This window comes from Malus sylvestris, chromosome 14 (genome assembly GCF_916048215.2).
Source record: "Malus sylvestris chromosome 14, drMalSylv7.2, whole genome shotgun sequence".
NCBI lineage: Eukaryota > Viridiplantae > Streptophyta > Magnoliopsida > Rosales > Rosaceae > Malus > Malus sylvestris.
The window spans coordinates 23,463,736-23,479,725 of NC_062273.1; the positions used below are offsets into that span (position 1 = coordinate 23,463,736).

General features: G+C 40.0%; 2 protein-coding genes and 1 pseudogene across 3 annotated transcripts; 2 read left to right on the forward strand and 1 right to left on the reverse strand.

Annotated features, from left to right (window-relative positions):
- The first annotated feature begins 1,305 nt into the window (after positions 1 to 1,305).
- On the forward strand, positions 1,306 to 8,022 carry LOC126600181 (4-hydroxycoumarin synthase 1-like; annotated as a pseudogene).
- Positions 8,023 to 9,412: 1,390 nt separating this feature from the next.
- On the forward strand, positions 9,413 to 11,166 carry LOC126600197 (mitochondrial pyruvate carrier 1). 2 transcript variants are annotated; one of them, XM_050266760.1, is made up of 5 exons: positions 9,413 to 9,566; positions 10,222 to 10,325; positions 10,426 to 10,480; positions 10,571 to 10,706; positions 10,868 to 11,166. In XM_050266760.1, the coding sequence occupies exons 2-5, from the start codon at positions 10,233 to 10,235 to the stop codon at positions 10,905 to 10,907; spliced, it is 324 nt and encodes a 107-aa protein (XP_050122717.1). In that variant the 5' UTR covers positions 9,413 to 9,566; positions 10,222 to 10,232; the 3' UTR covers positions 10,908 to 11,166. The 2 variants fall into 2 exon arrangements, with proteins under 2 accessions (XP_050122717.1, XP_050122718.1); XM_050266761.1 differs by lacking the exon at positions 10,868 to 11,166 and having other exon boundaries at positions 10,571 to 10,710.
- Positions 11,167 to 11,194: 28 nt separating this feature from the next.
- LOC126600196 (uncharacterized) lies at positions 11,195 to 15,278 on the reverse strand. The gene is made up of 12 exons (XM_050266759.1): positions 15,132 to 15,278; positions 14,914 to 15,032; positions 14,699 to 14,728; positions 14,469 to 14,596; positions 13,772 to 13,951; positions 13,587 to 13,650; positions 13,370 to 13,477; positions 12,959 to 13,112; positions 12,445 to 12,534; positions 12,245 to 12,300; positions 11,922 to 11,979; positions 11,195 to 11,830 (listed from the first exon to the last, which is right to left on the reverse strand). The coding sequence occupies exons 1-12, from the start codon at positions 15,211 to 15,213 to the stop codon at positions 11,496 to 11,498; spliced, it is 1,404 nt and encodes a 467-aa protein (XP_050122716.1). The 5' UTR covers positions 15,214 to 15,278; the 3' UTR covers positions 11,195 to 11,495.
- Positions 15,279 to 15,990: the final 712 nt, after the last annotated feature.

The window sequence follows — 15,990 nt, forward strand, 5'->3', positions numbered from 1 at the left end:
GGTAGACCTATGTTGATTTACAAAATCAGTGAGTATTTTGGTACAACAAAAAGTGTTAAGTTTATGACCTTCGCTAGATTGTTTCGGTCACTAGTATGGATAAGTATGTAAATTGATAGAGGTAGGGAAGCAAACACAAGATGTACGTGGTTCACCCAGATTGGTTACGTCCACGGAGTAGAAGAGTTCTCATTAATTGTGAAGGGTTTACACAAGTACATAGGTTCAAACTCTCATTTAGTGAGTACAAGTGAATGATTTAGTACAAAATGACATTAGGAAATATTGTGAGAGAATGATCTCTATTTATAGAAGAGAGTTTCTAGTTTCATTCTAACATTGACACGTGTTGTGTTGTGATTGGCTTCTGATATTGACATGTGTCGCGTTATAAATGGCTTCTGATGTCGACACCCGTCGCGCTGTGATTGGCCTCCTGGTTGGAGGAAAACTCTTCTAGGTCCTTGACGGTATAACGTTGATCGGTGCTCAGTAGTTTCGAGATTGGTCAAGTATGGTACAAACAAACTAGATCCTCCATGTATATAACAGAACAGAGAATGTTTTCTGTTTTCCCCAGGCCAAGAGATGTTAGAGGAAGCCTAATGTGGACGAACAATTTGTTACTGTTTGTGGTCTAAAATTTCGAACCAGGATTCTCTCATGAGCATTCCCTAGGGATCCTAGGGATCCCGCAATCATGTCCGTTCATCGTATATCGTGTGGTCAGAAATCATTTAAAATTTAAAATTTAAAATTCAAATATGAATAGTATTTAACGAAAACTGACCGCATGATATAAAATGAACAGACAAGATTGTGGGATCCCTAGGATCCCTAGGGAAATGCTCAGGAGAGAATCCTGGTTCTAAAATTTCAACTTCTACTTCCAACATAGTATGTTAATAAAAACTTAAAATAATATATTAACATGTGCATGGTACGTAAGATGGCTTCCTCGTATATTGTCATATATATTTTTTGTCCTTTACTATATTGAGTTGAAACTTTCTATTGGACGAAACTGGGTAGTGGAAACTGTAAACGTACGTTGGGGTTGAAAAAGAAAATATCCTAACCTTGAAGATTCCAAATTTGGAGTGCCTGCTGCTTACCGGAACCATCTTTGCTGACTTTTTCAATCTGGTTAAGAGTCGACCCTCTACTAGAAATCACGAGTTGAATATTATGTGTGCATTAAAATATATCCTAACCTTGAAGATTCCACAAGTTAGTAGGATCTGTGATTGCTATATAAGGAATGGGGCAGTGCCATTCATTTTATCGCAACCTTTCAACTCCCCCTCTCTTTCAAGTTTCAACAAATCCCTACTATATATCTGCTCTTTAACTTGCTTAATGGCGCCTTTTGTTTACATTCATGTAGAGCCTCCACAAGCCAAAATCCTGGCCATTGGCACTGCAAATCCACCCAACATCTACTACCAAAAAGACTATCCTGATTTCTTGTTTCGAGTCACCAAAAATGAGCACAAAACATATTTAAGAGAGAAGTTCGATCGCATTTGTAAGTATAATTTTTACAAGCACTACTCGTGCACATTTATACTGCACATGCACGAGATTACCTTATATTTATATGTAGGAAGAAAACATATCATGCATCAAATTATATGAAAGATTTTTAACCTCTCCATGAATTGACTTTGATCTTGAGTTGCAAAATCTAACTCTACCAAATTATGAGCTAAAATGAATCACATCCCGGACTCAACGCGCCACACGAGATGTTCATTTCAAAAGATACATTGTTATTAACGGAAGAAAATAGTCACTTTAGACATGTTACACAAATTAAATTGTGGCATCTCGGTCCAATAGTACATTATCATATGTAAGTTTTTCTTCAAATTACATTGTATTAGTTGATGCACAAGGATAAAAAACATGTCCTAACTTAATTACTAATTAACAGGTGAGAAGTCAAAAACAAGGAAGCGTTACTTGTATCTAACAGAAGAGATTCTAAATGCTAACCCGAGCATATATACCTATGGAGCCCCATCACTCGATGTGCGCCAAGACATGTTGAACCCCAAGGTCCCAAAGCTAGGGCAACAAGCAACATTGAAAGCCATCAAAGAGTGGGGCCAGCCCATCTCAAAGATCACCCACCTCATCTTTTGCACAGCTTCTTACGTTGACATGCCAGGTGCCAACTTCCAATTGGTCAAGCCCTCGGCCTTAACCCATCTGTCACTAGAACCATGATCTATGAAGCTGGTTACTATGCTGGTGCGACTGTCCTCCCCCTGGCCAAGGACTTCGCAGAGAACAACAAAGGTGCACGCATCCTTGTGGTGTGCGGCGAGATCACAACCGTGTTTTTCCACGGACTCATTAACACCCACCTTGACATACTGGTGGGCCAGGCTCTTTTTGCTGATGGAGCATCTGCTGTGATAGTTGGGGCTAATCCAGAGCCTGAAATTGAGAGGCCGCTGTTTGAAATCAGAAGAAAGAATGCCTTTCAATGATAATTTTATTTCATATCAAAACAAGGTATATATACAACCCTATACAGATATGGGAAAGAATAAGGGAAAGAATAATTATATCCTAAACTAGGAAACCAATTACAGTAGGAATCCCACAATTATAGGAATCCTAATACAAGTCAACACTCCCCCTTAAGTTGGTGCATAGATGTTGCACATGCCCAACTTGTCTAGAAATCTGGAGAACTTGTTACTAGAAACCGCCTTCGTGAGAATATCTACTACTTGGTCGTCCGTTCCTATGGGAAGAACCTCAATTACTTTACTATCTAGCTTCTCTTTAATAAAGAACCGATCAACCTCTACATGCTTGGTTCGATCATGTTGCACAAGATTATGAGCAATATCCCGTGCAGCTTTATTGTCACAGAATAACTTCATAGGCAGACCTTGTTTGACCCCCACATCTTGCAACAGAAACTTAAGCCACAAGAGTTCACAAATACCGAGTGCCATGCCTCTAAATTCGGCTTCTGCGCTTGACCTTGATACGACATTCTGCTTCTTGCTTCTCCACGTTACTAGATTTCCCCCCAACAAAGGTGAAATACCCAGATGTCGAGCATCTATCATCCGTCGATCCTGCCCAATCAGCATCCGTATAGCACTCAATTCTGAAATGCTCATTTTTCCGAAATAAAATTCCTTTACCAAGGCTCCCCTTTAAGTAACTCAATATTCTCATAACTGCACTCATATGTTGTTCTCCTGGATTGTGCATATATTGACTAATCACACTTAAGGCATGAGCAAGATCAGGCCTAGTGTGAGCTAAGTACATTAATCTTCCTACTAACCTTTGATACCTCCCTTTATCAACCAGTACTTGGTTCTGATCTATACCCAACTTCATTCCTTCGGCCAATGGAGTAGACACCAGCTTACATGCTGTCATACCGGTTTCTTCCAACAGGTCAAGAACATACTTCCTTTGTGATAGAAATATCCCGAACTTGCATCTTGATACTTCAATCCCAAGAAAATATTTCAAATGACCAAGATCTTTCATTTCAAATTCTGTGGACAAATAACTTTTCAAGGCTGCTTGCTCAACAGGATCATCACCAGTAACCACCATATCATCCACATACACGATTAGAGCTGTAACCTTTCCGTTCTGGTGTTTCAGAAACAACGTGTGATCCCAATTACTCTGTATATACCCAAATGCCCTCATGAACTTGGTAAATCTACCAAACCAGGCTCTCGGAGACTGCTATAATCCATACAGTGATTTCTTGAGCCTACATACCTTTTGTTTCCGTCTGTCCGAATCACTGCACCCTGGTGGAAGGTCCATGTAAATCTCCTCAGTCAGATCTCTATGGAGGAAAGCATTTTTTACGTCGAACTGTTGCAAAGGCCAATCCAGATTTGCTGCTAAGGACAATAGAACACGAACTGTATTGATCTTTGCCACTGGTGCGAACGTATCAGTGTAATCAATGCCATATTTCTGTGTATACCCCTTTGCCACCAATCTTGCTTTAAAGCGATCTACCATTCCGTCAGCTTTATATTTTACTGTATAAACCCATTTGCATCCCACTGTTTTCTTTCCGGCTGGCAAGTCAGTTATTTCCCAGGTAGCATTCTTCTTCAACGATCTCAATTCCTCGTTCATTGCATCTTTCCAGCGGGAATCTGCTAAAGCCTCCTGCACACTGTTAGGAATCGATACAGTAGATAATTGATATACAAATGACTTATTTGATTCTGACAGGTGACAGGTAGACACATAATGATTTAATGGGTATCTCACTCTGGAATCAGAGTTTAGCTCACTCATGGAATACTTGTGTTTACACTCAAGATCTGCCTCATAAGTGGGTTTGGGAATACCTCTATTAATGCGCTCTGGAAGGCGACGAAGTGGGGGTGCATCCGGTGTAGAAGACGATTGGTTATGAGAAGTAGTATCTCGTGACATATACTGTAATTGCTACTCTGTTTCATGGCAATTGGGCGGCTGCATCTCATCTTCCAACTCAATACCCGTGAGACCCGTGGGCTGCTCTTCTTCCTGACTTGTTGGCTGCTCCTCAGTAGGCTGCTCGGTAGGACTAAACCCAGAAAACACGGGCTGCTGCCCTTCTCCAGGTGTCATGGGCATTGGCTGCTGCCCTTCTCCAGGTACCGTGGGTTGTTGCCCTCTTCCAGAAGCCGTGTACTCCAAGCTCAACACATCCCTATTATCGCGAGTCAGAACTTCATCATTGCGGTACTCCCTCTGAAGTGAGGACGGGGAGGAACCAAAGAACATTTCAGTCTCGTGAAAAACCACATCCTTAGTAATAAACATCTTTTTACTCGAAGGATGATAACAACGATACCCTTTCTGGGGAGTAGCATACCCCAAGAAAACACAACGAAGAGCTCTAGGATCAAGTTTAGTCTTCCGTTGAGGTGGATGGAGGTGAACAAACGCAACACATCCGATGACCCGTAGGGGAAGATTGGGAGTCGGGGGGCTGCTAGTCTGAGATATGAGAGCCTGAAATGGCGTATGGAAGTTGAGAGTCTGAGATGGAAGGCGATTAATAAGATAAGTTGCAGACGTAAGTGCCTCTCCCCAATAATGGAGCAGCAGATGTGCCGCAAGTAGGGAAGCACGAACCATTTCCAACAAGTGTCGATTTTTCCTTTCTGCAACCCCATTCTGTTGAGGAGTATACGGACACGTGGTCTGATGAACAATACCATGAAACTTGAAGAATGAACGAAGTTCCATATTAACATATTCTCCCCCATTGTCACTGCGAAGAACCTGGATATTCCTGTTGTATTGTACAACAATCATTTTATGAAACCGTTGGAAGGCCGAACTAACTTCACTTTTCGACTTTAACAAAATAACCCAAGTCATGCGGGTACAATCATCAATAAAAGTAACAAACCAATGAGCACCACCAAGAGTGGCTACTTTTGACGGTCCCCATACATCAGAATGCACAATCATAAAATGAACGGTACTTTTATTTAAACTGGGAGGAAAAGAGGTTCGATGGCTCTTAGCCATTTCACAAACATCACACTTAAACTGAGAAACATCATTCTTGACAAACAAACTAGGAAATAACTTATGCAGATAACCAAAGAAAGCATGCCCAAGGCGCCGGTGCCATATCCAGATGTCTGACACTTTATTAGTAACCCCTTGAGAATCATCAACGAAAAGAGCTTGAGTCAGCAAGCTAGAACTACTGGTGGTCAACTCCAAGTAATAAAGTTTCCCTCTTCTAATACCATAACCAATCGTCTTCCGCGTCCGGATGTCCTTAAAAACACAAAAATAGGGCCAAAAAATAACCAAACAATGTAAGGCAAGGGTTATTTGAGCAACGGACAACAAATTATAATTTAGAGAGGGAACCACAAGAACAGTTTCAAGTTTCATGGTATCGGAAAGGGAAACAACGCCTTCCCCAATAACAGGGACGGCATTACCATTAGCAACATTGATCTCGGTTTGTGTGGATGTTTTTAGTGATGGAACTTGTCTAGAATCACAAGTCATATGTTCAGTAGCTCCGAAATCAATTATCCATGTATTATTCATAACAGAAGTAGAAGTATTGAGTGCCTTACCATCACTTCCTGCCACAGCTATCATGGCAGATGCCTTGTCCGCTATCTGATCCGAATCATTCTTGGTTTCAGCAATGGAGGCTCGAGATTTGTTGCACCGAGGATCACGGGTCTTATCCCAATTCTCGGGATATCCAATCAACTCAAAACAACGACTCTTGGAGTGTCCCATCAGGCCACAATGTGGGCACTTACCATGTGGACGATCCCGACTTGTCTGGCTCGGCCGAGTTGATCCAGGCCGGTTTTGTACCCCTTCTCGGTTCGACCCACTAGATGATCCACGGGCCCTTGCTGCCATGACAGCAGACTCCCATTTGTCAACCTCTGTCTTCATTGCTTCCTTTCGATCGGCTTATCGACGAACATAGGCATAAGAAGCCTGCAGGCCAAGTGGGGGATCCTTCCGCAGCACTTCTCCACGCACCTGATCAAACCCATCATCGAGACCACCAAGAAACACATAGACCCGTTGTCTCTCAGTGGATTTCTGAAACACTTTGATGTCATTCTCACACTCCATGGATACTTTATTAAAGTGATCCAATTCTTGGAAGATCTCAGTGAGCTCCCCAAAATAGGTAGCTAAGGGTCGGCCATTCTGACGTAGACGGGATGCCTTCTGATTCAACGAATAAATTCTAGCCTCATCATTCTCATCAAAGTAGGCTGCCTTCAAGGAGTCCCAAATCTCCTTCGATGTAGACAACCGAATGTACCGTTTCATAATCTCGGGCTTCATTGAAGACAAAAGCCAACTCTTAATTTTTTGATCTTCAGAAAACCAATCATCATATTTAGAATCGTCTTCGCTAGGTGCCTTGATAGACCCACGAAGATATCACATCTTCTTCCTTCTAGCAATATGAATTTGAATGAGGGGAGCCCATAAATCATAGTTCTTTTCATCCAAAACCATACCAATATTAAAGCTTGAATTCTCTGACTGCACCATAATTGGAGCAGCCACTGAAACAATCTGTGAACCAACCCCCTTTTCTTCAGCCATCTCTCTGTTGCTTCGGTGTTGACTGACACAAACTAGGCAGAGAAAAAAACAGCAGCGGTGATGGGACCTAGAACACGTTGGACAAATCAACAGGGCAGCAACACCCTATCTGGTGCTCGCTGCAATCGGTCAGGGCAGCAACACCTTCTCTGGTGCTCGCTGCAATCAGTCAGGGAACGGGCAGAAACAACCCTAAGGTTGCTCGCTGCAATGGATTAGGTATACGGCAGGAAAAAAAATTTAGGGTTCAGTGTTTTTCTAACCCGGCTCTGGTGCCAAGAAGAAAGAATGCCTTTCAATGATAATTTTATTTCATATCAAAACAAGGTATATATACAACCCTATACAGATATGGGAAAGAATAATTATATCCTAAACTAGGAAACCAATTACAGTAGGAATCCCACAATTATAGGAATCCTAATACAAGTCAACAAAATCGTGGCATGCAGGCAAACGATCATACCTAACTCAGAGCATGGTGTAGTGGCCAACATTCGTGAAATGGGGTTTAATTATTATTTATCGGGAGAAGTCCCTAAATTTGTTGGTGGAAGTGTTGTGGATTTTCTGACTAAAACTTTTGAAAAGGTTGACGGAAAGAATAAGGACTGGAACTCCTTGTTTTTCAGTGTGCACCCTGGTGGGCCCGCCATTGTAGACTAGGTGGATGAGCAATTGGGTTTGAAGGAAGGGAAGCTTAGGGCTACAAGGCATGTGTTGAGTGAGTATAGCAACATGGGAGCTCCATTGGTGCACTTTATTTTGGATGAGATGAGAAATAAGTCGATTGGGGAAGGCAAAGCCACAACTGGTGAAGGTTTAGAATGAGGTGTCGTGATTGGAATCGGACCGGGACTCACTGTCGAGATAGCCATAATGAGTAGTGAATCTATTACATACTAAATACTTGCATGGAACGGTGTACACTAATTGTGTATGCGAGAGAGTATAATTTGGAGGGCTTTGTTTGTTCCTCTTTTTTCTATGTAGTCTGTTGCTTTGTCTGTTCTTGCTTTTTCTGTCCATGTCTATGTCTGTTAAAAAAATGTTTGTTGCTTTTGCATGAGGTAGAAGTAGCTTGTCGCCGCTGAACTTTTGCCAGCAACTACTGGAGTGACAGCCATGTAGGAACCAAAATGGAAGAGGATTTACAAAGAGTCACGCACAACCAAAATAACCCCACAAAAAAATAAAAAATAAAAAATATCCACAGCAAAAATCAATCCTTCGAGCCCTGCAATTGACCAAGCGATCTAAATCCATACCCCCAACCACCACACTTATGAGAAGAGAACCAAGTTGACACAACACGGATGTGGGGAGGGCCAAGGGGATGTGTAAAACACCCTTACTGCGACGGGGCCGCATGACACTAGCCCAAATTTCTCGGCATGTTGTGTTGAAGCAAAGTGCAGTGGGGTAGAGATCTACATCCCAAATCGAGTTCAAAACTTGACGATCTGATTTTTGGTAGGGATCGAAACTTCAACTTTCATTGAACAAGGAAAGCAGATACAAATTCTTTAATGATCTAAGTTACGATTGATAGTTATAAAGCTTATCTCCCAACTCAACCAACCGACTGACAACAAACAACTAACTATGGTTTACAATAACCCAACTAACAATTAACCGAGGTTACATATATTGACAAACTTAACCCACAGTAAGACAAATACAAGTAAAAGTAACTAATATTGACATACCAATAAAGAAATGCCATCTAGTATCCTAACAATCCAATGATATTTTTTAACACATGTTATATTTATTTAAAAAAATAGTGGATATGTTATTAATTTTTCTTGAACTTTAGAAAACAAAAAATATATAACACATTTTTATTGGGTCAAATTTGAAAGTGAGTACGTAAAATACTTGAGTATTATCTATTTCTTCAAGTCTAACTTCCCCATACAAATTCATCAATGAAATCAAAAGCAGGGCAAGATAGTGAACTGGAGCCAAGACTTACGAGTGTGCAGCCATATGTTTAAAACTTGAAGTTGCTCCTCTACTTATGAATCGAGATGTTTTTCAATATCTTACAGTCTAGAGTCGATGAATTGAAAATTTTTGAATCACTCATTTAAATCTTATGACCTCGTTACTACATTTCACTAGTCCACTTTGCACAAATTTAGGGTTCATATTTTTCTCTTCCTCACTTGAACGATGTAGATCTGTCCGTCGGTTTGGAACTGCGAGATATAGAGAATCTGAACTCCTATACTACCGGAGAGACAGGTCGCAGGGATTTCAACTTGACACGTGTGATAATATCATTGGCCCAAATAAAATTTTGTGTTTTTTTTAGTACACAAGCGATCCGAATCACTGAAGTCTACTTTGTTGTTCTTCCTGGGGATCTGCCAGCCTGCCACCACAAATCCCCTCTCCCCTAATCGCCGATCGTCCCCAACTACTCCGGCTATTTCTCCGATAAGGTACGCCTCTCATACATATCTGACGTCATCGTCATCCTTTTCGTCGTCATGGTAGTTCGGTTGTGGGATTTTGGGAATTAGGGTTAGGGCTACGCTATGCCGTCTGTCTGAATTAGATGAATGTTCATATCGAAAAATTGATTTGTTTTTCGAGTGATTATTTCACTTTTCAATTGTTTTACTAAACCCTAAACCCTAATATTTGACTGATGAAATTACTGTAATTTGATTATTATCAATTGGAATATAGTATTACTTTCTCTGAGTTAATTGAAGAATATTTGCAGAAATGTTTGAGGTTATTGAAAATTAATTGTAGAAATGTTAGAGATTATTGAAAAATGTTTGGAATTAGGGTTATAGAAATGCTTGAGATTAATAATGAAGCATCGTCTTAGCTGAGATTTTAGTAGCAAAGTTCGATCATTTGAAACAAGAAACTATTTAGATCTAAAACATGATAAGAGCTTTAAATCATGTAAAGTGGGGTTATGTAAAATAGTTTTTCGGTGCAGGATCGGAAGTTTCTAAGTAGGTTTGGCAGATTGACTTTGAAATCGTTATGTTTGTAATATACCATACTCTGTATCTTGTCATTGTTGGAATCTCGTCGTCTCTTTTTTTTCTTTTTCTTATTGTTGTTCTGACTTTGCAGAGATTGTAAGAATGGCTTCGTTCCGAGCATTCTTGAACAGTCCAGTTGGTCCAAAAACAACTCACTTTTGGGGACCTGTTGCGAACTGGGGATTTGTTGCTGCTGTATGCTTCAGCCCTATGATTTCTTGCATAGAATGTATTTGAATTGAAATGAAATTCATGCATTTGTGACTAATTTGATCGTACGGGTTTGATTTAATAGGGATTGGCGGATATGAACAAACCTCCAGAAATGATTTCTGGCAACATGACAGCAGGTCCAAAATAACTGGTTTTGAAAGATGTAGCTTAGTTTCAGTATCTAGTATGTGGCAGGATTATAACCGGGTTTGAATTTGTTTCTGCAGCAATGTGCGTTTATTCAGCATTGTTTATGAGATTCGCATGGATGGTACAACCTCGCAACTATCTTCTTTTGGCATGCCATGTCTCAAATGAGACTGTCCAACTCTATCAGCTCTCTCGCTGGGCGAGGGGTCAGGGGTAAGTAGCTAACTGGTCTCGTCATCAATTTCAGAAAATCAATAATATATCTGTATTCAATGTAGTTGAGTTGTCAATTGCCATAACTTCTGACCTTCTGTGTCAAAATGAGTTAGCCTAAAACGTGCGAGGTTTGTTCTTGTTTACTTGCTTTATGATAGGTACTTGGCCCCGAAGAAAGATGAAGCTGCATCCGAGTGATTTGCTGCTGCTTTCATTCCCTTGCTCGTTCATTGTTTTTGTTGTGATTTTTACCGAAAACAGTGTTGATCTCGTTTAGGACGCATATGATACAGTTTGCTTTTGATATTACCTGAGCATGTGGCCTTTTTTTTTGTTCATAATTGGTTGTTTTTAGTCAATTGTGTACCAGATGTCTGAAGCATAAACCAGTCGCTAATCGTTTCGACGGTGACGTTTGAAAGTAATAAGGAATTTCACGATGATGAATTCTAAGGCACTGAATATTGGTTCCGAACTTCAGATAGTGAGGACTGAAAACTTGGCACTTTCATTGCAGCAGACCATCAGAAAATCACTTGCTACCCGAAAAATAGGTTAAAGCAATTATCTTTGGATGCAAAAACTAATTTCGTTATAAGTTTAACACCAATCTGATTAAATAGCAAATGTACCGGCTCCCGAAAGAGGCGATTTACAACATTGTCAAAGTTTTCCTATCAAAATTTTGTCAGGCAGCAGAGGCCGAACATGCTCCACCTTTTAAGCGTGTTCGGCCTCTCTTCCCAGTTACGTGAACATATACTCCGTCCTTTGGCCCTAACGGGTTCATGACGTGCTATCAACATCTTCACGTTTTGGCCTTTTGCTACTTTTTTTCGATTTCAACTTCTTGCATCCACTCTCTTCAGAAGCTTCCTTCTCGCTTCCTTTATTTTCCTTGGACTTCTTCCTTTTCACAGGTAGTGTTTCGCTGTCATCTCTCCTACCCAAACTGGATACTTCTTCCTTGTTTCTGCCTTTTTCTTTGGCTTCCTTCTTGCTTCCATTCTTTTCCTTAGATTTCTTCTTTTTCACAGGTCGTGTTTCCCCCTCATCTCTCTCAGCAACACTAAGCTCATCATGCTGTAGCCGATCGGTTGGGGGATTGACAATTTCTGCTTCTGCAGAATAGAAGGGAAAGCTTGTTGACAAAGTTTGGGAAAAAGTTACATGATATCACTACTTTCAGATATAGGAAATAGGAAAACACACCTTCATCGGCAAAATTGGAGTCAAAAAGAACGTTTGACAAGTGCTGCTTCAGGTAAACCTGCACCATTCAACAAGAACAATTGGTCTAAAGGAATTGCAAAGTGAAGCATACATCATTCTTACTCGAGTATGCAAGAAACCATGAAATTTGGAGTATGTAATTATAAACAAGAACAATTGGTCTAAAAGAATTGCAAAGTGAAGCATACATCATTCTTACCATGAAATTTGGAGTCTATGTAATTATAAACATAAGACGTCATCAGGCTGGCTGGCCAATAGCCAGCTTTTATAACTTAAAACAATAAAGTACAGAAACATACCGCAGATAGTAATTGACGCGTCTTCACATTCCAAAGGCGAAGGTAGCTATCCAATCCTAAAAGAAAGAATTTGAGGTCAGTGAATATACAGATATTTTTGGTTTCCAAACAGTACTAACTACATCAATAAAGCTTAATGCGAGAGAGAGAGAGAGAGAGAGCACTAGTTTTGACATTGAAAACAGAAACCGTGCACTCACCACATGATGCTATCACTGGATAGTCGGGGTGCCTTGCAATGGATCTTATACTACCTGAACACTTGCCCAAAAAGCATCCTAACAATTTCCCTGTAGTGAAACACAGCATTAATAGTCGGAAAAGAAAGATTACAGAGTAGCAAAAACAACATCAAGAAGTCTATACTATCGTTATATGTTTCCAGGGGGTAACACACAACCATTTTATCCCTATCCATAACACCAATAATGCCCTCAAATAGTGCAAAGGGACTTCCGCAGTGTACATTCCTGACACAGGCAGTTGATACACCAGTCATTCCATAATTTAGGTAGCAAGTACCATGCTCAACAGATGGCTATTTCTAACGTCGGAATTTCTAATCATGCCCAAATGGGCCAAATCCATAACTCAACTATTTTTGCCAATTCAATTCAATTCAAATTGTTCTTAATTTGATTGATGGTACAGAATTCCTACAAGGTCTAATCTGACCCCACCACTTATCAGAATGTTCTAATAAGGTCAATGCACCTGTGCGTATGTCAAAAGAAGCTAGGTCGCCAGATCCATTCCCTGCATAGATTGTGTAGCCATCTATATCTTCCGCTACAGATTTAATAGCAGTCTCCCGAAAATAAAATGATATGACAGGTCTTCGCTGAGCAGAAATGTCATACAGACGAACCTGTCGAAAAAAAAGAGTCATAATAAGGTGCCAAGAGAATACTGTTCACATGAGCTACCAAGGAGTAGACATTCACTAAAGTCAACTTATAATTAACAACTTTATGTATAAACCGTTCATCTTTCAAGGGAATGAAGAGCTTCTAATATAATTAACAACTTGAAGCATTCTTACAGAGTAAAGGGAGCACTTTCCACAGGTAGTTTATTCCCAGCTGAAAACAACAACAAAACCAAACCTACTTAGGAGATTATTACCTCATGACCGTTGGTGCCAGCAACAAATTTACGATGATCATCTTTACTCAAGAATGTGGCAGATGTGAACCAAGTTGGGGTAAAGATGCCAAGGCTGTTTTTAGGAGGCTGCTCAGGGTAAAAAACGAGAATAAACGTCGGATATACTGATTGCAAAATACAAGAGTATATGTATCGGTTTCTTCAAGATATAATGAGAGAAGATAGAAATTCTCACAGGTTTGGCTGTCCAAATCTTGGCACAGCTGTCAAGATCCCAGACATTCATCTCAACACGCTTCCTGAATGTGAAAATAATAAGGTCGCCGCTTAGACCAATATTCTAGTGATGACAATCTTTGTTTAATGAAGACAAGTAGATTTTAAACCTCCTAGAATAAGTTACTCAACATGAGACCTCACCCTCCAAATAAGAAATAGTTTTCACTTCCATCCACTTTAGAACACGAGATACTGCCACCGGCACCCACACTCCATGTTCTTGAAGACCCAGAAGAAGCAACATCTGCTGCTGGTTTAGTCAATTCAAAGGATCTTATGCTTGCATTTCCATTTGTTGTACATGTAAGCAAAGTGCAAGACCTAGCAGAGAATAATTTAAACAATATCGGCAACTGTATGCATAGAAGGATAACTCCACTGATTTCAATAACATTGACATAAGAATATAGAAGAACTTGGGACGCCCCTCATTGGTTAAAGCTTAAGAAAAGTTGGTTTTCAGGGGACATTTATATAGGTTGGTATACATGCTAACAATTGAACTAAAACGAAAAACAAACAACTGAAACATGCAAGAGGGATCTGTTGGTGCATGTATTATTCCACAAACCAGTGCACCAGAAAGTGGACCTGTACAATCTAAGTGTAATGCAACACACTCAAAATTGGAGTAAAAAAGAATATTAGAAAATTAGTGAACCTAAAATTGAACACCCAAGCATACCCAACCCCGAGCATCCTAAAATGATTTAGTACTCTAAATTTATTAGAAATTCCAGCAATCAACTTATGTCGCAAACAAAAACTTTGGGATTGTAAGGTTTCTCATTGTCGTTGGTATTGGCAGAAAACCAGGAAATCACAGAAGTCATCTCACCTAGAAGCCAATTCCGAATTCTTTTTGGCAAACAAATGTAATCCAGCAACAGGGTCGTCCCCACTGTTATCACTAGAATTGGTGACTGCGATGCGGAGACCACCATTAAGAGGATTTAGAACCTCAATCTGTAAGACATACAAGCACACAACAGTTATCAGCCCCTGTAACTAATAACACGGAAACCCCGAATTGCTCCCACATATTCATAGTCCAAAGACGCCACTCACCGTCCCATTTCTTCTGGCAACAGCTAGTAACTGCAACAATCCAAAAAGGGGAAATTTTAATCACTCCATCCTTTCACATTTTTACCTCAAAAAAACAGAGCATAAAGCATATTCTGACACACGCGTGATAAAAATGCAGTCTTTCAATTACCCAAAACGCATTATATTCACCCTATATAATTTCTAACGCAAAAAACAAGCAGAGAAACTGATACCGGGTCGGATTTTCGGTCATCGATAGAGGCGGCGAGCACGCTTTTAGACGAATCGGGTTCGCCCCATCTCTCAACCACCTTAGGTTCTGCTCTTCCTTGCTGACCCCGAGCTTCAATAACTAGAAAAAAAAACGAAGAGAAAATTGAGTTTTAGACATTTAGCAAAAGAATTAGCCGTTGATGCTGGTTGATTAAGAAAAGAGCAGGAGAAGATTTACCTTTGATGAGACCAAGCTCGTCGAAGGTTAGAGCTCGAAGTGGAGGGCAACCTGGGCACTCAAGAGTGGTCGTACGAGGCATGGTGGTTTTCTTTGTTTCTCTGCTTCTAACTCCTCGCACACAGATGGGAGAAAGACAGAAACCCCTTAAACCCTAGCTTTTCAATAAAATGCTTTTTGGTACCCTTGGTTTTAGGTAATTCTCTTTCTGCCCCTTGCTTTACCATTGTTTTACTTTTTAGTTCACTTATTATTATTATTATTATGTTGTAAAATCGACGGGGTGTGCAGTGGAATAAATGAAATAAGACACAAAATTTACAAGGTTCCTCTACAATTAGTGTGATTGGAGTACGTCCTCAGGCTAGTAGTGGTGCTTTCATTATAATTTAGAATAATAAAAGTACAAAAATAACTCTCTCTATCATCTCATCTCCTGTTCCTCTCTTTTCTCTCTTCCTCTTCCGTGAACTTCTTACTTTCATCCTTAGGTGTGTTGTGTTCCATAAGACTTGCTTTTATAGAAGCAAATCACGAGTAACATAGTGAAAGGCATATTAGTGGAGTTAGTTAACATTCCATCCAATAAAAACAAATTGAAGTGGATTAGTGGCCAACCATCTAGTCACCTTTACAACATATTATTATTACTATTATTATTATTATTATTTTTGGTACCCTTGGTTTTAGGTAATTCTCTTTCTGCCCCATGCTTTACCATATTATTATTATTATTATTATTATTACTATTATTATTATTATTATTATTATTATTATTCATCACAAGTAGGTATTTGTAGATGAGTTGAGATCCTATATGGAACTCACTGTTCGGCGCTGAAGACCAGCAAATCTGAAT

Excerpts from the sequence above, each read along its gene's own strand:
- LOC126600197 (XM_050266760.1), top strand. The coding sequence starts at position 10,233 with ATGGCTTCGTTCCGAGCATTCTTGAACAGTCCAGTTGGTCCAAAAACA. Across the intron at positions 10,326-10,425 it reads ACTGGGGATTTGTTGCTGCT|GGATTGGCGGATATGAACAA; the intron begins GTATGCTTCAGC and ends TTGATTTAATAG. Across the intron at positions 10,481-10,570 it reads TTCTGGCAACATGACAGCAG|CAATGTGCGTTTATTCAGCA; the intron begins GTCCAAAATAAC and ends TTGTTTCTGCAG.
- LOC126600196 (XM_050266759.1), bottom strand. The coding sequence starts at position 15,213 with ATGCCTCGTACGACCACTCTTGAGTGCCCAGGTTGCCCTCCACTTCGA. Across the intron at positions 14,597-14,698 it reads TTGCCAGAAGAAATGGGACG|ATTGAGGTTCTAAATCCTCT; the intron begins GTGAGTGGCGTC and ends TATGTCTTACAG. Across the intron at positions 13,478-13,586 it reads AGATTTGGACAGCCAAACCT|CCTCCTAAAAACAGCCTTGG; the intron begins GTGAGAATTTCT and ends TACCCTGAGCAG.